The 22187-nt window shown below is 52.3% G+C and overlaps 1 protein-coding gene across 1 annotated transcript in view; it reads left to right on the top strand.

Moving 5' to 3' along the window:
• The window catches only part of Sema4b (semaphorin 4B), a 41513-nt gene that overhangs the window by 12839 nt on the left and 6487 nt on the right, over positions 1-22187 (top strand). The window contains exons 3-10 of the mRNA XM_059272568.1: positions 1591-1849; positions 16245-16408; positions 16929-16991; positions 19216-19314; positions 19961-20072; positions 20380-20493; positions 20594-20745; positions 21950-22131. Coding sequence (XP_059128551.1) covers positions 1729-1849; positions 16245-16408; positions 16929-16991; positions 19216-19314; positions 19961-20072; positions 20380-20493; positions 20594-20745; positions 21950-22131 — 1007 coding nt within the window. The 5' untranslated portion in view covers positions 1591-1728. The remainder of the gene's footprint in view (positions 1-1590; positions 1850-16244; positions 16409-16928; positions 16992-19215; positions 19315-19960; positions 20073-20379; positions 20494-20593; positions 20746-21949; positions 22132-22187) is intronic.

Below are 22187 nucleotides of genomic sequence, written 5' to 3'. Positions count from 1 at the left end.
GTCTTGAACCCCCCCCCCAACAAAAAAATTATTTTTAAGCCAGGCCTCTGGCACATGCCTTTAATCCCAGCACCTGGGAGGCAGAGGCAGGCGGATCTCTGTTTTACAGAGCCAGTTCCAGGACACGCAGAGCTACACAGAGAAACCCTGTCTCAAAACAAACAAACAACAAAAAAATGTGTTTACATGCATCTATTTTGTGTGTCTCAGGTACATACAGCTCAGAGGATACTACTCGTGGGAGTGCATTCTCTCCTACCATATGAATTCTGGCATCGAATTTAGGCCATCAAGTTTGGCAGCAAGAATCTACCCACTGAACCATGTCACTAGCCCCTGACTTTCATTTTCAAGGACTCTGGCTACCGTGTTGAGAAGAGATTATAGGAGTAATGGAAGAAGCAGGAAGAGGAGGACCTTAGTGCAGCCAGGAGAGCAACAGTGGGGTGTAAGGAAGCAGTAACTTTCAGATTTGGGGTTTGCTAGTGGGTTCGGACATGAGGAATACGAGAAAAGACATGAGACTATAAAAGGATGTCAGGGTGGTGATGGTACAGACATTGTGGGACATGAAGAAATCTGGAACCAACAAGCTCTTGTCTACCCTGACTGTCCTCTACCTGTTGGAGAGAGGGTGGGGAACGCTGAGGGTGGGCACGGGAGGACAAAGATGTCGCTTTGAGACTGCTGATATTGGCAGCAGGTGCAGAGTGGCTGTTCAGCAATTGCAGAAAATTCTGGGTGAAATGGTCTCATTGCCACAAGAACAATGATCACAGATTTTCAAGTTTTTAATCCTATTCATGCACCCAGGAAAAGCTGAACCGGGTTCCCAAATCCTTGCTCTCTCTTTGTTGATTTTCCTTCCTGTCTCCCACCTCCTTATTTCCCTTTCTCCCTCTCTTAAGATCCACCAAATTGACCTCAGGTCGGGGTACCTGCGGGTATGAATACCTCTGGCATCTTACTCCATCCTTAGGGAATCCTTTCCTATGCTCAGCCACGTGCTGGTTGTGGGGAAGGTCTAGCCTCTTTGGCAGCGCAGCCCATGAAATCCTATTATCCCACTTGAACTAATTCTGCGCCGCCCCCGGGGTTCGCGTGGACAGAATTCTAAGCATGGACAACCCAGCAGAGTATCTAGATTCTAGACCATGCATAGACCTCCCGCGGAACTAAGACTGGAAAGCCACCAGTCCCAGTGTATGCACAGCTCCGGGAGCAGGGGGTGGGGATGTGTAGGCAGCGAGTCGGGCAGGGTCCCCCGGAGCCGGAAGGAGGGCGGGTCCGAGTGGCCCCGAGCGGCCTTGCGCGCCCCTCAGTCTCCGAGCTCAGTTCCCAAGGCTCTGCTCCGCCCCATGCGCCCCAGCTCGGTGACCCGATCAGGCGCCCCTTGTACTCCAGCGCCCAGGAAGGAGGAAGGGGGAAGAGCTGGGTGAGAAGCAGCCAGGAGGCTGGCCTAGTCGCCGACTTCCTGCTCCGCGCCCTCCTCCCCGCGGCGGGGCGCGGGATTCCCACTCCGCAGCAATCTGGGCAGAGGATCCTGCGGTGCAGCCGCCCACGTGACCGTCTTCTCTGCTGCCCCCCTAGGTCCGGAGGCGGAGGCCGAGGGAAGGACTCGGGGGCCGAGCCGCGGGGCGGGGCTGCAGCTAGCGACTTCAGTTAAGCAACCTGAGCCCCAGCCGAAGGACGCTGCTGGCTGCCGCGGTCCGAGCTCCGCGCGCCGGGATGGGCCGGGCGAGCTGCTCCGCCACCCTGCTGTGCGCGCGGCTGCTGCTGCTGCCACTGCTGCTGCTGCTGCGGACGACAAGGACGCGGGCGCTTGGCCCCCGGATCAGTGTGCCGCTGGGTGAGTGCTGTGGGGCGCAGCCGAGGGAAGGGAGCTCGGGCCGCGAGGTGGATGGTGCGGGTGGCCACGACAAAGGAGGGATCCAGCAGGACTCCTTCCCTTTTCAAAATGCTGTGGTCAGTGGGAGAGGGAAGGGAAGCTAGGGAGCCGAGCGCCCCTTTCTTCCATTTTCTATGTGGACCTGGAGAGGGCCACTCGCTCGCTCTGTTGCTGCTGCTCGTCTCCTAGGAGGGGGCACGCTCGGTACTGTCTGGGGGCCTCAGGTGCTGGCCCTCCCGCCTACACATCTACTTGTCTTTGATGCCGACCAGAGCCAACCACAGAGTCACCCACGGCATAGGGCTGAGGTACTGCTGCTGACCGTGCTGTAAACTCTCTGCTTCTGGTATTCTCAGACGGTCACTGCAGAGCCTGAAGCGGGGCGGGTGGGCGCCAGGTCTTTCTCCTCCCTGCCGTCTCTGACTGACGGACCTGGAGAGCACCCCTTTCCCCTCAAACACCCGGACTTGGAAACTGACATTCCAAAGACCCTAACTAGAGGGACCTGAGAGTACCATCCTGGTTGGCCGGATTTCTTTCCTGTCGCTTGACAGCGGCCTCTTGGCTGCCTGTGCTTCCAGCCCTCCGCTCTTTCTCTTTTTACTCTCCTTCATCTGATTGTCCCAGAACCTTCTCCTGGGGCCCTCAAGTTTTGGAATTCTAGGGACTTGGGTCTTTCTTTTGGTTTTTTGAGACTTTGAGACAGGGTTTCTCTGCATAACTTTGGCTGTCCTGGAGCACACTCTGTAGACCAGGCTGGCCTCCAACTTGCGGAGATCTACCTGCCTCTGTCTCCTGAGTGCTGGGATTAAAAGGTGTGCGCCACCACCTCCTGGCTGGACTTGGGTCTTAAGCCCATCAAGTACCTCCTATTCTCTGCACTCCAGTTTACTTCTCTTGGAAGGTGGCTCAGGCCACCTTGCAATGCCATCTTGGGAAATTAATGAAACTTGGTGCATTAGGTGGGCATCAGGCACATAGGTGCCAACAGACAGTTTGGCCAAACCCCACTAAACTTGCAAGTTGTCACGTGTGAGTTAGAACAGAATGTGCATAAATTAGAGGTTACAGACTGAAACTCTACCAGACTTCTTTCTCCTTATAGCATCCCCACCCCTAAAAACATCCCATTTGCAAAAGGGTAGAACCAGCTCTTCAATTAAGGCTCCTAACAGGATCTGAATTTCTTATCGGAAACATTACTGGTGGTCCAAGTTCAAGTTCTGCCGCTGCCATGTAGTTCCCCTGTGACCTTGAGTAAACAACTTCTCTGTGCCTTGATTTCCTCATCTGTAAAATAGGGATATTAGCACCTTGCTCAAGGCTCAACCCATTAGCCTTGCAAAGTCCTTAGGATAGGGCTTGGTACAGAAACCTCTCAGCAGGTGTTTGCTGTCATGCTTGTTATGTTAAACTTGGACCACTCCTGCATGGAACTGGGTGGTTCTCCTTGGGGTGGAGATGGTTCCAGAGTGTTAGTTTGACTGCCGCTCCTTGGGAGTTCTGTTCTTGAGGTAAGGACTGAGATCTGAAACCAAGGAGTGTTGCTCTGCTACTTTTAAATTTTCGTTTAGCTTGTGTGTGGGTGTGTGGGCACACGCAACACATGTGGAGGTCAGCGAGGTCAGAGGGCAACTGGCAGAGTTCCCCTTCAGCCATGTGGAGCTCAGCTGTTCAACTCAGGCCATCAGGCTTGATGGTGAATGCCTTTTCCTGAGGAGCCCTCTGGCCATACCCCTCTGTCCCCTCTTTCCCTCTGAGCTAGGCACGGAACCCAGCTTGCCTTAGACAAGTTACCTCTGAGCCGTACCAATTGCTGCTGCTGTTGTTATGTGTCTCCCTAGAGCGGGGGTTCTCACCCTTCCTAACGCTGCAACCCTTAATACAGGTCCTCATGGTGTGCTGACCCCCAACCATAGTTATTTTCCTTGCCACTTCATAACTGTAATTTTGCTACTGTTATGAATCATGATATATGTATTTTCTGATGGTCTTAGATGACCTTGAGAACCATTGCCCTAGACCCTTAGACCCTCTCAGCTTTAGGGAAAAAATGCAGGGCCTGCAAGGTGGGGAGAGACGCACCTATGGACTCCACTTACACCCTGGGACGGCAGTCCTGCTCTTCCACATAGCCAACTTTGTGTCTCGGGGGTGGAGGGAAGACTTGAAAGGGTAAGAAAGAAGCCCTGCTGCCTGGGAGAACATCACTCCTTGGTTCACTGTACAGTTCCAGGACCTGGCCAGCTTCCACAATTTTGTGACCATTTAGGGCTGCCACAGGTGGGCAAGAGGTGTCTTGTGCACTGTACGAAGATCCAGCTGAGGGGTTGAAAGGGCCTGCAGGCCAAGAACATAATTCTGCTGTGTTTTGGGGGCTGTTCCTGCCAGGGGAGCGGGGACCTTTTCTAACTAATCCTCACCGCGGTGTGCAATGTTTCAGCCACGCCCAGCCTCCTGAACCCTGGGTGTGCATCCACATTTGACTGGGCCACCATGCTACCCCGGTGCTTCATCTTCCTGGGCTTCCACAGGACCCTTCATACCTCTTCCGCTACCTTTCCTCCGTGTACAGGCAGGTCCTGTGGCTGGAGTCCCCAAGGGGGAATGCCCTGGTGACTGAACAGGCTCACCCTTTGAGTCTGGCCTGAGACAGTTTCCTGTCTCATCCCTGGGGGCTCGTTAGATGTTCCTGGCACTGTGCCCATTCTTGGCAGGCTCATGGTGACCATGGGTGCCTGGCCCAGGGCCCTTCAGCCTTCTGACACAGGCCTGGAAGGGACGACACAGAACTGAGACCACACCCCTCTTTCCACCACCTGAACTGAATTCACACCCAAGTATCCCCCAAGGACCTGATGCTTAGGGATATAGGCTCTGTCTGTGATTAAAAAGTCCCTTGAAGTGGAAAGTTCAGTTTATTCTCTGTCTAAGGTCTTCCATTGAGAATTCTCATCTCTGTTGATGGTTCTTGGGAGTCCTAAGGTTGGAGGGGGTACTTAAGACCTCACCTGATGGTTACAGAGGGAGGGAAGACCCAGAACATTTTAAGTGGGAGTGAGGAGCATTCATGTGGATTCCTGAAATCAGCTGGAAGTCTGTGAAAGCATGCTTTGGGGAAGAGCATGAAATTTGGGTTCTTTTGCCCTGAAAACTCCAGGGCCATATTGTGGGCCAAAAGCAGGAGTTAGGCCTTGCAGTCTGGCCTGGTTGAAGAAACAAAACAAAACTGCTCCCACAGCCCACTGAAGTCAGGCAGAGCCCCGTTGTTTGGGCCAATTAAAAGAGCTATTAATGCCCCCCAGCCCCAGAAGCATCCTGCTAAAAAGCTCTGGAAACAGTGTATGAACCAGATTGCAATTAAATCTGTAGGCCTGCAAAATGCAGTCAACAAAACCCCATTGAATGTAGAGAACAAGGCCCTTGGCACGAATCAGCTGCTCGTCCTCCGACCTGGAGCAGGCATTCAGAGTCAAGGCTGCCTGAATGGCCCCTGTGCTGGCCGCTGCTTTGGGTCCCTCTTGTCGGCCTATTGACCTCCCTTCTTGATGTGACCTCAGCCCAGCATGAGACTTTGTAGTTCTGTCCCGTAGGCTGGTCTATTCATGATTCTTCGGAGGTAGTTGAGAGCCCTAAGGATGGGTGCTGAGAGCCAGGCTGGGAAGACTGGCTTACTACCCTTATCAAGGACACATCAGAGGGCAAGCTATGGCCTTCTTAAGCCTGTATCCATGTCTACACGGCAGGAAGAATAACGGGCCCATCTCCAAGACTCCAGAGAGGATTACTGAAATAATGTATGTAAAGTGCTTGGCACGGGTCCTGCCACGCGCAGCCTGCCCCGTGGAAGGTAGCAGCTTCTGCTGCATGCTCCTCTGCTCGAACCTCCTACAGGCCTCACTCCAGGAGGTGCGTGCTGAGCACTGCCAGTGTCCCGGACTCTGGGAGATGCACGCTAAACACTGCATCTGCCATGGGAGCTGAGCAGAGTGGTGTGGCCCTGCTCTGCTCTGGGGGGGAGATGAGGCCAGGCCCCCAGGGTTGATGGGAGGGCTTGCCCACTTTTCAAGAGCTCCTGGTTCTGTTCTTTTAAAATTCTTCTGTACTTCCAGAACCTTCTCTGCTTGGGACTGGACTTCCCCTCATGATCCTCCCCTCCTGTCCTTTGCTGATTCTACTGTGCTCTGTGGTCTGTGGAAGTCCCATTCAGCTGGTGGTATGCCTGCCCAGAACACTACACTTGCAGCATGTGGGAGGAACCCCTTGATGTACTGTATAGCAAAGCCATCATCTGGGTGATGGGACCTGGTGGGAAGGCTCTGAAAGGTCATGTCACCGTTCATACCTTCCTATTATCCCTTTCTTAGAGCCTATGGCCCCTGTCCCATATCCATGGCTGCTTAGGCGGGGTCCAGGCTCAGAAACCTTAGGTGAAGCCCTCCCTGCATCCCAGGAAGAGAATCAACAGAACTAGTAGTCAGATTTTTCTTTGGGCCACCAGCTCACAAATAATAACATGGAGACTTATTAATTAATGAAAGCTCGGCCTATACATTCCGCTTGTCCCACTAGCTCTTATAACTTAAATTAACCCATTTATTTTAATCTATGTTCTATTGCATGGTTCCTTGCCTCATCTGTACTGCTCATGCTGCTTCCTCTGGCTAGCTGGTGACTCCGCCTTCTTCCCAGAGTTCTCTGCCCGGAAGTCCCACCTATACTTCCTGCCTAGTTATTGGCTGTTCAGCTTTTTATTACACCCAACACAGCAATATGTTTTCCACACAGTGTACAAATATCCCACAACTCTGTGTTCCAGGTCTGCCCCTCTCCGATCCGCATCCTGGAGAGCACTGTCTCTTAAGACGGCATTGTACCGCCACATTTCCCCAGTTGGCCCTCCCCACTCTTTACCTTCTGGGCTCCCTGTCCTGGGAAGGTTTGCCACATCAGGAAAGTAGACAACTCCCACAGGGGACAGCATCTTGGCACAGGGACCTCTCCTCTTGCTGTTCTGAAGACCACACTCATCTCCTCTGCTGCTCACTTGTCCTCTGGGATCTCCCTGGTCACATGTTAGCTGGTTCTTGTGTGTCTCTGTCACGGGGCTGCCCTTCAGCCCTCCAGGTGTTCCAGCCTTGGGAACCTAGAAGAAGATGGTGAGGGGACGGATGTAGCTGAGGGTCATAGAGGGGAGTGATTTATCCACGTCAGGGTTCTCCCAAGCCTGTGATTCCATCTCTTCCTGGGCCCATCTGAAAATCCTTCCTCTAGCCTGGAAGGCTAGCAGAGATGCTTCGGGAAGGGCTTGTGGTAGGTGTGAGAGGTGGGAAATAGCCCTTGTTCCTTCTTTCTCCTGAAGAGTGTCCAAAGTACCAACTTGCTGCCTTTGGGGACATTTTTTGTCCTCGATGCTAGAGTGGAACCCAGGAACACAGGACCTCGTGGCTGCTAAGGAAACCCTCTCCGATTGAGCTACATCCCAGCCCTGACTCCTTGTTACTCACCCTCCGTGAGCGGCTACCTGCCCACAGAGGAGGAACACCATCCACATGCGGTTACCCATTGGGCGAGGCTCACTCTTGCCTGTGGAACTGTATCGTTTCATCCAGTGTAGAAAAGAATACTGAACCCCAGCAGAGCCCCCTGAGCCTGTCAGGGTCATGCCTCACTAAAGATAAGAGCCTGCGTGGGTCAGTTTCTTCCCTGACTCAGGAGCCTCATTCTTTCCCAGAGAGCAGCTGCCTCTCCCTTCACCTGTCAGTTCCACAAAAGCAGCAGAGTGGTCCAGCTCAGCCCTGTCCTAACTGGTCAGCTGTGCGGTTCTGTCTGGTAAAAGTCTGTTGAGATCACTCGTGGACAGAGCAAGGGAGCCAGCTGAGGCCCCCAGGGCACTGTCAAATTGGATATCGGTGGTCTTGGCCAGGAAAATAGGGGTGCATATATCAGGTTTGCACATTAGGGGGGGTGGCCAAAGCCAGTCTGGTGACGTATTTTGCTTGGCTTTCAAGAGACTTAAAATTTTTTAATTAGTGGCTGATATTTAAAACTTAGGAAATTTTATATAAAAGTCCAGATTTCCGGCTGCAGGGGTATCTGGCAAGGCAAGGTCCCCTTCCCATTTAGCTGTAAGCAACTCGGCGTAAGCAGCCACCTCCTCTTTCGAGGGCCTCCTGCCTCCAGATGGTTCCACTCATCCCAATTCTGTCTCCCTCGCCTGGCACCAGGGTGCCAGATGTTACACAGAGAAGACTGTCTGGTGTGTGAAAAGGTGGGGGGGGGGAGCGGTAGGCAGGAAGGGAGCGCTGCGCGCTGCATTCTGTTAGGCATCCGAGCCCTTCTGCAGGCCTTCCACGGAGGAGACTGGTGACTTGTCCACGGTTCCACAGTGATGAAGTCAGGATGCGTGGGGACTTTAGGACTTCCTTCCCATCCCCCACGTCTCTGTGGCCCATTTCCTATTTCCTGCAGCATTTTTAGCTGCCGCATGTCTCTTTGTGGCCTTTCGGATGCTAGGACTGACTGAGCTGCCCATGTGCTAGAAGGGTTCAGACCCTGTGTGGAGCGGGAGGCTTCAGGGCCCCCTGCTGTCCCCTTTCAATCTAGGGCTTCTTTCTGGACTATAGTACCTCAAAATGAGGGACTCTGACCTTCGTTCAGTCAACAAACATTCATAACACACTTCCTTGGCAGTCACCTGACCAGGTGATAGGTGCATGGGTGATAGGTGATAGGTGCATGGGTGATAGGTGATAGGTGCTTGGGTTTGGAAAAGACAGACCCAGAAACCTCATCCTAAAACAGCGTTACTCAAGCCCGTGACAGGTGTGAAGAGTATGGCGAGCCCTTGTCTGGCTGGAGATTCTGGAAGGTCCATAGAAGAGCTGATAAGTTTAGTCGGAGGGAGAATTGTACCACAGAGCTGGCTGTGACCAAAGCACCCTTGAACTGAACTTCTGTGTCACTCACAAAACGGGTGGGGAGCCTGGGGATCGGGTGATGTTTCACCACGCAGGCTTCGTGAGGTGTGGTGACAGTTCTTGGAGAACCTTCCAGCTGTAGCACGGGGCCTCTAGGAGGCTACAGTAGCCTGGGTGGGAGCAAGTAGTAGCCTGGTTCAGGACTGTGGTCGTGGAGAAGTGAGGTGGGGCAGAGTCGGAAAGAACAGCGGAGGGAAAATTGGCAGAATCTGATGGTAGATTGCATGTGTGTGGCTGAGGGAAGAAGAGCTGGGTGGTAGAAAGACACCGGACATCAAGGAGTGAGAGGTGGAGGGGGCCCATGAGGGTATCCTTAGATAGAGTAAGTCACTGTGCTTGTGTGGGCCACCAGAATCTATATCATTGACGTGGTAGGTGTGGACACGTGACCCCTCACAGAGTGAGACGAGCAAGAGCAACCAACACAGGAGAAACTGCTTGAGGGGCCGAAGAGCAGCTCACCAGAGCAGGACAGCACGAGTTCATATCCCACCTCCTCCTCATATCCTGAACGGAGATCAGTCCTACCCACGGCCACCTGGAGGGGATTGTGGGACTGAATCTACAGGGCCAGGGTGTGTGAGGAAGACATGAGATGGCCCTGGAGAGCTCGGGGCCCAACACCTGGAGGACAAGCAGTGTGACGGGGACTGGGGCTATCAGTGAGATACTTCCTGGGCCTTGGAGGGCTCACCCACCAAGTGCTGGGCTGGGTGAGGCCAGTTCCCTGGAAGTGGGAGTGGGAGACAAAAGGAAGGTGAAAGTGGGCTAGAGCTCTCTTCGGGAGTTTGCTCGTGTTTCTAGACAAAAGTGCCGTCTGAAGGGGAGAGCCTGTGTGTGATGAAGCTAGAAGCAGGGGTCATTCATATTCAATGGCTCCTGTTTCTTCGGAAAAAACTCGGAGATATCTGTGAGGAGGAAGGTGGGTAGGAGGGCAGAGGCCATAGGAGAGAGAGAGTTAGAGTGGCCAGCCACTGAGCAGGGGACACAGGAGCTGACCACGGTCCCGGGTGGGCCCTAGAGGGCTGAGCAGAGGTCAGGCTCTGAAGGTGTAGGAACAGCTTGCGGAGAAGAGACACAGGTCCCGTGGCTTTGGGGTTCTAACAGGAGCTGGCCAGCTCACATAAGGACAGTTGGGAGGGAGGTTTTCCAGAGTCAACCTACCCACGAACATACATGCTGTCTGGTGTATTATTTATTTTATTTTATTTTATTTTATTTCTTGTTTTTTTTTTTTTTTGAGACAGGGTTTCTCTGTGTAACAGTCCTGGCTGTCCTGGAACTTACTTTGTAGACCAGACTGGCTTCGAACTCACTAAGATCCACCTGCCTCTGCCTCCCAAGTGCCGGGATTAAAAGATATACCACTACTGCCCGGCATTGATGTATTGTTATCATTATTATTATTGGTTTTATTTTTGAGTCAGGGTCTTGCTGTATAATCTAGACTTTCCTTGAACTTCTAGTAAGTTCTTCCTCAGTCTCCCAAATGCTGCAAATGCTCTACTTTTTGTAGGGTGAAAGGGTGGGTTGAAACAAAGTCTTGTGTGGTCCAGGCTGGGTCCAAACTTGCTTGAGAGCCGAGGATGCCCTCGAACTTCTGAGCCTTCATACTTTTACCTCCCAAGTGCTAGGATTACTGACCACCATACCTAGCCGACAAGTGGATTCTTGGCCACTTGAGCCCAGGGGAGGCTTTGGCACATAGTCCTTGACAGTGGGACTCTGCTCTGGCCTTAGCCCAATGATGTCGACCTTGGTCCCGTGCTCATGTAGCCTGAGGACAAGGTGGCTGCTTCCTGCCCAGCTCTGGGGGGTGTGGAGAGAGGAAGTACATCCAGGCCAGTTTGCTGCTGACTGTAGCAAGTGGGTTCAAGGTTCTGGTGACTTGGCATGATGTCCTTGAGACCTAGCCGTCCAGGAGGCCTTTCACACCCCTACAGAAGGCCCCTTCCGTGCTCTGACTTTGCAGGGAGGCTGGTGTTTCCTGGCTGCATCCTGCTGGGACCTGTGGAGGGCAAGAAGTTAGAGCCAGGTCAGCATCTCCCTGTGGTGGCTCAGGAGTCATAGATCAGAGAAAAGTGGGGTGGGACTCTTGAGTCAGCACTACTACCCAGGGTGGGGCTAAGCCCTATTCCTGTCTTAACCCAGAAAGCTTCACACTTCCGGCTGAGTCACAGGGAAGGGAGAATCTTGGTGAGGCTGGGGGCTGAGGAGTTCCCACATCACTTCCTGCTAGGATAGGGTGTGGGGCCCTGAAGGTGGCAGCCCTGGGGTTAAAAAACTATCTTTTTGAAGGATGGAGCACTCTTGGGGAGCATAGACTCTTGGACAGCCACTGGCTCAAGTTGCCCAGGACCCATGGAAAAGTTCCATCCTGATTGAGACAGCAGCCAGAGCCTCTAGTTAGGGGCTAAACCCCAGGCAAGGGGACAGGGAGGGTATGTGAACCATACTTACAGCCAGGAGACTAGGTGGGACATGGTCTTTGGCACAAGAGGTACAACAGAACAACACACACACACACACACACACACACACACACACACACACACACCCCTACACCTCTCTAGTCACCTCTGCACACACACACAGCACCAGGAACTCAAGCACAAGCCTGGACAAGCCCCAGGTTTCCGTGCACATCGGCACACCGACATGGGCAGGCTCAGGCAGGGCCTTTTGCACAGACGTCCACACAGCCGCTCTGTCACTCTGGAGGTGGTCCCAGACACATGGGAGCTTGGGCAGTCACAGCACTTGTGACTTGTAACACACATCCTGTTTCTGAGTTGATCTGACCATGAGACCCTTGTGGACCACACTCAAGCTCAGGTGGAATGGGCTGGCACTGTAGCCTCGCGGGAGGGAAGCCACACCCCCTCTCCTGCCCTCTGTGGCTTGCTGGGCTGGATTTTCCTGCAGGGCTTTTGGATTTTGTTTTTGAGCTACTCGAGTGTTGATCGTGTGCCAGGCACCATGCCAGCACAGGGAAAACGTGTGCAAAGTTGTTTTGAGTAAAGCTCTCAGTAAGTGTGGGTCATTATGTACATTATTATTTACATACGTAATCTCGTTTCTTCTCATAACAACTCCGTGAGGCAGAGGGCTATTATTGTTCCTACTTTACAGATAAGGGAAGTGGGGGCTCTGAAAGGTTAAGTGGCTTGTCCTTATTGAGTGGTAGAGGCTGGATTTGAACCTGGTCTTTGATGCTAGTGTATGCTCTCAGTCTGTCCTGTGAGATAACCAGTGGGGAAGACCTAGCGAAGTCCATCCACGGGGCTGGAAGGATCATTGGTAGCCAGGTTCATCAGCACACCATGCATGACTCTTAAGTTTGAGGAACGGGGAAGGGAGGAGGGAGGGGGGCAAGCCTGGAGAGCGGCCCCAGCGTGAGAAAGCGTGTTGTGAAGGCACAGTGCTCACTTTCCAGCCCTTGGTCATTTTGTTCCGTGTGTTTCCAGCAGCCGGGAGGAGTCTGGACCACTGGCACCCAGGCTTCCCCTCCAAGCTGGCTGGCCTTTGTCTGAGGGACCCTGGGCAGCTTGCCATCCACCAGGCTAGAGTGGAGGGGTGTTGAGCTGCCACCTGGAACTTGTGCTTATCTCGGACTCCTGGCATTTCTGTATCTGGACAGAATCCAAGGGTGGCTTCCCGCTTAGGTCCCACCCAGGTGGAAATGCCCTCCAGTGCAGGCAGATAAGCCTTGGCAAAGCAGAGGCAGCCTGTCCTTCCAGAAAACTTTGAGGGGTGCAAGAGATAAAGGGGTACAGCAGCTGTGTGCCTTGATCTCGCTGAATCTCATGAGGCTCCTGTGAGCTGTACTTTTTGTTAACCGTGGAGTGAGCGGGTGTCATAGGGAAGGGCCTACTGGTGCTCCTCAGAGTATTGTTCTTGGGCCACCTCCTCCGAGTCGCCGGAGCTGGTCCAGTGGCTGTCTTTCAGAAGTTCTAGGGGAGGTCTGGAGTCCAGGTGCTGCTGTTTAGGGATGTCGGGGTTGGCGCTGGATCTTGCCTTGGCCTCCCAGTGTGTAGAAGCACTAAGGGGTGGAGTCTCGGATGCTAAGGAGTTAAGAGTTGGAGAAGAGGATCTTGGTAGTTTGAAGAGAGGACATCCGTGGGCTGTGACTGCCTCTGGTGTCAGTGGCAGAATTCAAGCGCTGGCCTCAAGCAGGACCTTTCCTCATGAATTCTAGTGCAGCCCTGTGTCTAACTCTGGGTTATGGGTGTGTGACAGAAGCTGAGCTACAGAGCTCGTATTTCCCTCAAACTCCGGGTGCTCTCTGTACCACCTTCCTCCCCTGGAGACCGTCTGAGAAGCAGCTATGGGCTCCTGTCCGTCATCCTATTGACTGGAGATGTTACCCATCCCACGTGTCTCAGCAGGCTTATTGGAAAGCCCCACCTGAGAGCTTCCCATGCCATGTGGTCAAAGGACTGGTGTGTTTTCCTGTTCTTGAACAGTGAGAACCAAGTTACTGCATTTCCCTTTTCTCCGTGGCCACCAGGAGTCTTGTGAAGATCCTACTACCTGCTCGTGAGATAAGATCTCTTTCCTCGCTAGTTGAGATGTCTTCAGATCGGTTTTTCTCTGCTCCCGATTTTAATGCTTCTCTTTCGCCACTTTCTTGTCTTTGTGTTTCCTTACCTCTTTCTGGAACCAGGCTGAGGGTATGTAAAAACATCAGACATACAAACACACATGAAGTCATCCTCACATTGCTCGGCTGGCATGCTGCCGCATGGCTTCCCGGCTCTGTGAGTCTGTTTGTTTGCATGGTCCCGACCCGCTGGTCAGTTGGGACATGCTTGAGGCTGCTCAGGGGCTGCTCCCTGCTTGTCTTTGTGTCCTGTCTTCAGCTGTTTAGAATTTTTTCAATAATTTCTCTCTGAACCCGTTAGTTATTCAAAGCATAAACAGCACACTGATGGGTCAGTGGGCGTTGACTTGTTTCTTTTTCTTCTCTCTTTTTTTTTTTTAAAGATTTATTTATTTATTACATATACAGTGTTCTGTCTGCACGAATCCCTGCAGGCCAGAAGAGGGCACCAGATCTCATTACAGATGGTTGTGAGCCACCATGTGGTTGCTGGGAATTGAACTCAGGACCTTTGGAAGAGCAGCCAGTGCTCTTAACCTCTGAGGCATCTCTCCAGCCCTTCTTTTTCTTCTCTTAAATTTATATCTTTTTTGGGTTTTTTTTTTTTTTTTGAGACAGGGTTTCTCTGTGTTGTTTTGGTGCCTGTCCTGGATCTCGCTCTGTAGACCAGGCTGGCCTCGAACTCACAGAGATCTACCTGCCTCTGCCTCCCGAGTGCTGGGATTAAAGGCGTGCACCACCACCGCCCCGGCAACATTATATATCTTTTACATTATGCAAGTATAAGTTGCTTAATGTAAAACCCCCAAATAATAAGTTTAAGGAGAAAACACCTGTGGCCCTTCTAGTGATCACTTCAGTATTTTGTGCTTCATTTTTTCTTCGGTCTGGATTTTTTTCTCGTTTATATTTTTTTCCCCACAAAGTGCAATAATCTGGCCAGACATATTTTATAGCCTTCATTTTTACTTAGTGATAGATAATTAGTATCTCCTAATTATTACATCTTCTGCAACAATGAATAGGTCCTAAAATTTTCTCGGTGGTACTATGTATTTGTATGTGTGTGTGTGTGTGTGTGTGTATGTATATATATATATATATATATATATATATATATATATATATATATATATATATATATATATATATATATATATATATATGTATGTGTATGTATATAAATGCATGAGAGCTGGCCAGATGGCTCAGTGGGTAAAGGCACTGTTGTTGCCAAGTTTGACAATCTAAGTTCAACATGGTGGAAGAGAGAACCAATTCCCAGACTTGCCCTCTGATACACACACACACACACACACACACACACACACACACACACACACACCATTTTAAATGTTAAACAGGAAAGGCTTTGCTGTAAGACCAGCACCATCTCAGTCTTTGCGCTCTGTGCCTGATTCACAGGGCCACCTCTGAGTTTTTGAGAGTTCCCACGCTACTGAGGTTCCCTCTGGATGCTGACATGAAATGCTCACACCATTTCTCTTCCATCTCTAACCTTTTGGCGTGCTGCTGAGAAAAATGAGGCTTTCCGTCATCATCCTCGCCCCTCCCTACATGCTCTGCACCTTCCCACCTGCACTGTGTGATTGCCTTAAAGGCGTGCGCCACCACTGCCCGGCTAACATGCATGTGTGCTGTATGTGGGATCAAACCCAGGCCCTTACACGTTAGACAAGCGTGTACTGAGCCACACCCTGAGCCCTGACAGCCTAGCACGGCATATTGTGACCCTCTTTGCTCCTGAGAGGGACAGCAGAGTCTCATTCTCCCGACCCCTAGTCATGCTGTCTGTCTATTTCACATTCATGTTCCTGAGCTCGAGGCTAAGGACAATTCATACTCTGTCTAGTAACTCTGAGTCTCCAAGTGCTGAGGACTCTGGCTTGAGACAGAGGATTAAATCCTATCCCTGCAGGGCCAGGGAAGGAGAGGGCTACCCTTGCCTTTCCTTCTCTTTTGGCTAGATGCTGAGATGATGTTGATGCAGAGGAGGATGTTAAACGGACCAGCCTTTCTTCACTTTATTATTTGTGTATGTGTGTGCGTGCACACTACCATAGCATTCACGAGGGCCTCAGAAGACAGCTTATGGGAGTTCACTCTCTCCTCCTACCATGTGGGTCCCGGGTACTGAACTCAGGTAGTCAGGCTTGGTGGAAGTTACCATTACTCACCAAGCCACCTGCCTGTCCTTTCTTATATTCTATTATGTAAAGACACCCCATGACTTTAAATTGTAATTTGCTTCCTATTTTGACCCTTTCTCTCTCTCTTAAAATGGGGTCCCACTTAAGTAAACTCAGATTGTCCTCCAACTTATAATTCTTCTGCCTCCCTCCCCGTGTGCTGGGTTTACAGGCATGTACCATCACACCTAGCTAGATTATGTATTTCTTACACAGCTTCATTTGCTTATTTTCTGGAGTTTCTAATTGATGTTTTGCCAGCTGTATAATATTCCACTGGATGGAGTTTCATAATGATTTTTGTCCAGTCGCTGTCTTTGGACTCTTAGGTTTCTGCTTTCTCAGTGCCATGAACGGAGCTGTAATTAATGTTCTTCTCCATGTATCTCAGTGCTTCCCTTTGTACATTTGCGTGTCCGACATGCTACTCTTCTTTATAACTGGCCTGTTGTCCCAGGGTCTTGCCACTGACTGCCCTGCAGACCTGCCTTTTACTAAATTTATCTTTCTTGAGATGAATGGAAAAGGCGATTCTCAGGCAATGCCCGACTTCCTCCCCCCAGGCTCTGAAGAAAGGCTGATCCGAAAATTTGAAGCGGAAAACATCTCCAACTACACGGCCCTTCTGCTAAGCCAAGACGGCAAGACGCTGTACGTGGGGGCCCAAGAGGCACTCTTTGAACTTAACAGCAACATCAGCTTCCTGCCAGGCGGGGAGTACCAACAGGTGAGAGGGTCCGAGGGTGGCCGGGTGGGTGGTGAGGGTGACCAGGTGGGTGGAGAGAGTGGCCAGGTGGGTGGAGAGGGTGGTCGGGTGGGTGGAGAGGGTGGCCAGGTGGGTGGAGAGGGTGGCCAGGTGGGTGGAGAGAGTGGCCAGGTGGGTGGAGAGGGTGGTCAGGTGGGTGGAGAGGGTGGCCAGGTGGGTGGAGAGAGTGGCCGGGTGGGTGGAGAGGGTGGTCGGGTGGGTGGAGAGGGTGGCCAGGTGGGTGGAGAGGGTGGTCGGGTGGGTGGAGAGGGTGGTCAGGTGGGTGGAGAGAGTGGTCAGGTGGGTGGTGAGGGTGGTCAGGTGGGTGGTGAGGGTGGTCAGGTGGGTGGAGAGGGTGGTCAGGTGGGTGGAGAGGGTGGTCAGGTAGGTGGAGAGGGGTGGTCTGGAAGAACGTCCTGCTGGTCAGAGGATGCTTTGGACAGGAGACGAGCATGGCTCTGCACTCCTCCATCCTCTCACACCTATTTCCCTTCTCCCTTAGCTGCTTTGGCGTGCAGATGCTGACAGGAAGCAGCAGTGCAGCTTTAAGGGCAAGGACCTTAAGGTGAGACTGAAGTGGGGGGGATCTGGGCAGAACACTGAGAACAAGCAGATTCATCTAGCCTTCCTTACTGTTCCCATCTATAAAATGGGGATCCTGTGTCCCTGGATAAACCAGTGGGTCCAGGGTCCCTGACACATAAACAATGCCAAATTAGCCTTAGCACCAGCAGGAGCTGAGTGAGATGGTGACTGTGTCTGTAACGTGTCTCTAGTGGAGAGACAAGTCTGGCACATTCTAGTTTGATTTTTGGGAAAGCCATTAGATGGGGTCCAGCCCAGTCAGGATTCTCTTGCAGGGATTCTCGCCATTCCCAGAGGCTCTAGGTCCCAAATGGAGCGAGTGGCATCCAAGGCAGCCTTCAGGTCAAGTCCTGGCTGCCCCTACCCAGTCATGCTTCATTCTGCAAACAGTTAGCAAGTACTTGTTGGCAGTGTGGGGATAAAACGAAGGGCCTCCCACGCCAGACGGGTGTGATGGCCGTGAGCCGCGCTCAGCCCCTCTTCAGAACTTGTTCTGTAGTGTTAGCTACTAGAGACATTATGAAAAAGTAAAACCATGCCTGTAATCCCAGAATTTGGGCAGAAGGATTCGAAGTTCAAGGTCATCCCTGATGACATTGCAGAGTGGCAGACTGAACTTCATGACACCATTTCAAAAGCTAAAAATGAAAAAAAAAATCAATGAAAAATCAGTTTATAAGGTGGTCATGAATAAAGAAAAAATAGGGCTGGAGAGATGCCTCAGCAGTTAAGAGCATGGGCTGCTCTTGCAGAGGACCAGCCTATTTCCCAGCATCCACAATGACAGCTCACAACCTTCTGTAATTCCAGCTCCAGGGGACCCAGTACCCTCTTCTGGCCTCCACAGCACCAGGCACAAAAGTGGTCCACATATAGATGCAAACAAAACACGTGTACACATAAAGTGAAAATAAATAAATCTTAAAAAAGAAAGAAGGGGTTGGAGATTTAGCTCCGTGGTAGAGCATTTGCTTAGCAAGCGCAAGGCCCTAGGTTCAGTCCTCAGCTCTGGAAAAAAAAAAAAAGAAAGAAAGAAAGGAAAAAGGGTGCCCAGATTTACATGATGTAAAGACATTTGAGCCTTTGAGATTTAGAGGAAGGTAAGGAACTTGACTCTGTAATACCCAGGGAGTGAGCAGGACTTCCGGTTTCCGTCTGAGCGAATCACTTTAGACACCAATGGAAGGCTAAGCAGAGAAGTGGCCTGGCCTTGCCTGTGTTTTTTGCTTCATTTTACAGAACTGGAATCAAGCCCAGGGCCTCATACATGTTAGGCAAGTGCTCTACCACTGAGCTACATCCCTGACCTGAGGCAGGTTCTCCCGCTGTAGCCTCGTAACCCAGGCTGGTCTTGAACTTGTGATCTTCCCGTCTCAGCCTCCTGAGTGGCTGGAATTACTGACTTGTGCCACCAGGCCTGTCTTGCCTGTGTTTTAAATGGATTGCTTTGAGCTGGGCATGCTTGTGCCTGCTTGTGATTCTAGTGATTGTAAGACAGAATTAGTAATTCCAGGTTGAGACTACATGGTGAGACTCTGCCGTAAACAGAAATAACTAGGTCCTATTGTGTACAAGATAGAGTGTTCTTTCTGGGACTGGACACAAGGGAGGCCACTGAGGGTGAAGTGATGACAGTGCCCCATCCAGGGTACGACCCATAAAGGGGTGAGAAATGGTCAGATTCTGGGTTTTTGTTTCTTGAATGTTTAGCATCCAGGAAGATGTGGGCCTTGAGAGACACTGAGGCCAGGGCTTCCCACTGGAAAGATGGAAAGAATTCAGTGGGTCTTTGGGGAATCGGCTGCACCACTTTGGAAAGTCCTGTTAGCCACCTTGTGGAGGTGACATTGTGCCAGGAGTGGAGGGCTGAGCTGATCTGCTGCCTTCTGTTTCCTCACTGGGTTGGAGAAGACTCTCAGGAGGGTGGAGATACTCCAAAAGGTGGAATCCCCCCTCCAGGGCGCCCTTCACCAGAGTGAGGGAGCATTTGCCAGTCTAGAAACTAGCTGAGCCCCAGGATCCTGCATAGGCTGCCGGCCAGCCACAACTCCTGGCTTCTCTATTCTCTATTGTTCCCTTTCTGTTCCCTCTCTGGTCCCCAGCAAAGGCCCTGCCCCCAGGCCTGGCCCTGGGGTCTGGGGAGGAGGCCTCTGCAGTGCCCCCTGGCGGCATATGTGGACCTGACATTCTCTCCTTCCCCACAGCGAGACTGTCAAAACTACATCAAGATCCTTCTGCCGCTCAACAGCAGCCACCTGCTCACCTGTGGCACAGCAGCCTTCAGCCCCCTGTGTGCCTACATTGTGAGTTCCCTCCTCTACCCTGGGGCTTGGCTGCAGCTGCCGGGGCCACAGCCCTTCTTCCTGCCAGGGGAGCTCTTCTCTAGCCCTGACTCCTGTGAAAGGAGGATCCTCAGGGCAGGCTTCTAGGTAGCGGCGGGCTCTTGAGACCCCTGAGCCCATCATCCTGGCCTCTGCCCAGCCCCCTACTGGGTCTCCCTGCCGGGGCAGAGGGGGGTGCACGGGGCGGAGAGGGGTGCACGCAGCCATCTTGTCCAGAGATCCTGTCTGACTCCCAACTGGCCGCCCCGCCCCGCCCTCCACATTCTTTTCCTCGCTGTACTTGATCCTCTCGAGTCATCTTGTGCCCCTCAGCATATGCCCGCCCTGTGTTCCTCCTCACCCTAACACACTCTAGCAGAGGGTGGCATTGAGGCTGTGTTTTGGAACACAGCCTTGGAGCCAGAAATTCCTGGGTTTGCATCACATTGCTCTCTCTCCCTGGCTCCAGGCCTACGTTCCAAGCCTCGTCCCGTCCCCGCTCACTGGGGACCAGTGCCCACTGCACACATGCCTTCACGTAGATTCGGGGGAAGGAGGGCACACACTTAGGCACCTGCACACTTCCCGCTGTGCCTTGTTCCTGAGCCACTTTTCTCCTCCCCCACAGAACATAGCGAGCTTCACTTTAGCGCAAGATGAGGCCGGCAATGTCCTCCTGGAGGATGGCAAGGGCCGTTGTCCCTTTGACCCCAACTTCAAGTCCACTGCCCTGGTGGTTGGTAAGTATTGGCAGAGGCTGAGTGCTTTTGGGCTTCGTGGAATCAGAAGATGCACAGGGCGGGGGGACTGAATCTGGGATGTGGTCTGTGCTCTGGGCAATGTGTGTCCCAGGGCTGAGCTGGTATCTCCATGCTGTGCTGGTTCCCAGGGGGCACTGAGTGACCCTGGGCTGCCCTCCCGTTGAACTCTTCCAAGTTCCTGCTTCCGCCTAAGCAGGATGGATGGGGCTGTGGTCACTGTGGGCCCTGAGCAGGGCACAGGGCCTGGGCCAAGGGAGCCATTCCCATGGGAACATTCTCTTGGCAGATGGTGAGCTGTACACTGGAACAGTCAGTAGCTTCCAGGGAAACGACCCAGCCATTTCCCGGAGCCAGAGTTCCCGCCCCACCAAGACTGAGAGCTCCCTCAACTGGCTACAAGGTGGAGTTCTGCCTCAGCCCCCTGAGCAGTCAGCCCTTGGGAGGGGACAGTGTCCCAGAGGTTCCTGGACTGACTGTGTACCCTCCACTGGCCTCTGCAGATCCTGCCTTTGTGGCCTCAGCCTACATTCCTGAAAGTCTGGGCAGCCCAGAAGGTGATGACGATAAGATCTACTTCTTCTTCAGTGAGACGGGCCAGGAGTTTGAGTTCTTTGAGAACACCATTGTGTCCCGAGTTGCCCGAGTCTGCAAGGTCAGTGGGAGGAGTGAGGAGGGGAGAGTCATCCACCCAAAGGGCAATCCACATCTGTGACCTTCCAGAATCATCCTCTGGGGAGCAACAGCTCAACCAGCTACCTGTCTCTCTTCTTCTTCCTCCTCCTCTTTTTGTTTTTTTGAGGCGAGGGCTCACTATATAGTTCTGACTATCCTGGAACTCACAATGTAGACCAGGCTGGCCTTGAACTCAGAGATCCACTTGCCTCTGACCAAGTGCTGGGACTAAAGGCGTGCGCCACCACTGCCCTGCTTTAAAAACTTTAATAGTAATAGCTCCTCTCTTAGATAGGGTCTCATGTATCCCAGGCTGGTCTCAAACTTACTGTGTAACTCAGGATACTTGTGTTAGCCCACCTGGTTTCCATGGTGCTGGGGCATGAGCTCAGGGTTATAAATACTAGGCAGACACTCTACCAACTGTGCTACATCCCTTTGGAAAGGAAGTCTGGCTTTCTCTTGAAAACTGAAAATCCAGGTTCCTGGTTCAAACCCCACTCCTCATCTGTGGAATGGCAGTAGTAACACCACCGCCGCTGCCGCCAGAGCTGTCGCATGGGTTGAATTCTGCCATGTAAAGCCCTCAGGGTCCCTAAATGTGATAACCTACCACCCCACAAGAAGGACCACTGTCAACATTAAAGTCTTCTTTACCGAGCTGTGTAGTAACTTAGTTACAAACTTGAGTTGTGCTAGTTCAAGGTGCTTTGGGCTCCTTGTTTGCTCAGGAATCAGTCCCGGACCCCTTTCCGTATTGTTTATTTATACATTTATGTGTTTATTGAGTTGAAGTCCTACTGCACTCCCTGGCCGGCTATGAACTCCAAGACTCGAGTAATCCTCCTGAGTGACCTGAAGCTTCAGGTTACTGGCATGGCCAATGATGCTGGCATGCTGGGTGGCCTTGTGCCCCTGAACTCTCTCCTGAGCCTTCCCTGTGTAGACCATTTCCCCTTGGTCCTTGTTTGCTCGTCCTCCACAGTAGGGAATGCGCTTTCATGATGGGAAACACACTCCGTAAATTTTCTCAGTGTTAGTTGCATGTCTGTCCTGGCTTTTTTCTCCTGCTTCCTTCATCCCTGTGTGTGTCTCAGCTGCTGCTGAGGAGGGCTGGCCACACGGTGCTTCCACCTGTGTGTGGGCCTTGGCTTGTGACTCAGGCAGCGTCTCTTCTCCTCCAGGGCGATGAGGGTGGAGAGCGGGTGTTACAGCAGCGCTGGACCTCCTTCCTCAAGGCTCAGCTCCTGTGCTCCCGGCCCGATGATGGCTTTCCCTTTAACGTGCTACAAGATGTCTTCACCCTGAGCCCCAACCCCCAGGATTGGCGCAAGACCCTGTTCTATGGGGTCTTCACCTCCCAGTGGTGAGTGAAGTGCTAGGATTTAGCTGGGGACAGGAGGGTATGGCTAGGCCCCGCTG

Source organism: Peromyscus eremicus, chromosome 1, assembly GCF_949786415.1.
Source record: "Peromyscus eremicus chromosome 1, PerEre_H2_v1, whole genome shotgun sequence".
Classification (NCBI taxonomy): domain Eukaryota; kingdom Metazoa; phylum Chordata; class Mammalia; order Rodentia; family Cricetidae; genus Peromyscus; species Peromyscus eremicus.
Note: the sequence above shows the minus strand (reverse complement) of the source record. Positions and strands in the feature narration are given on the sequence as shown.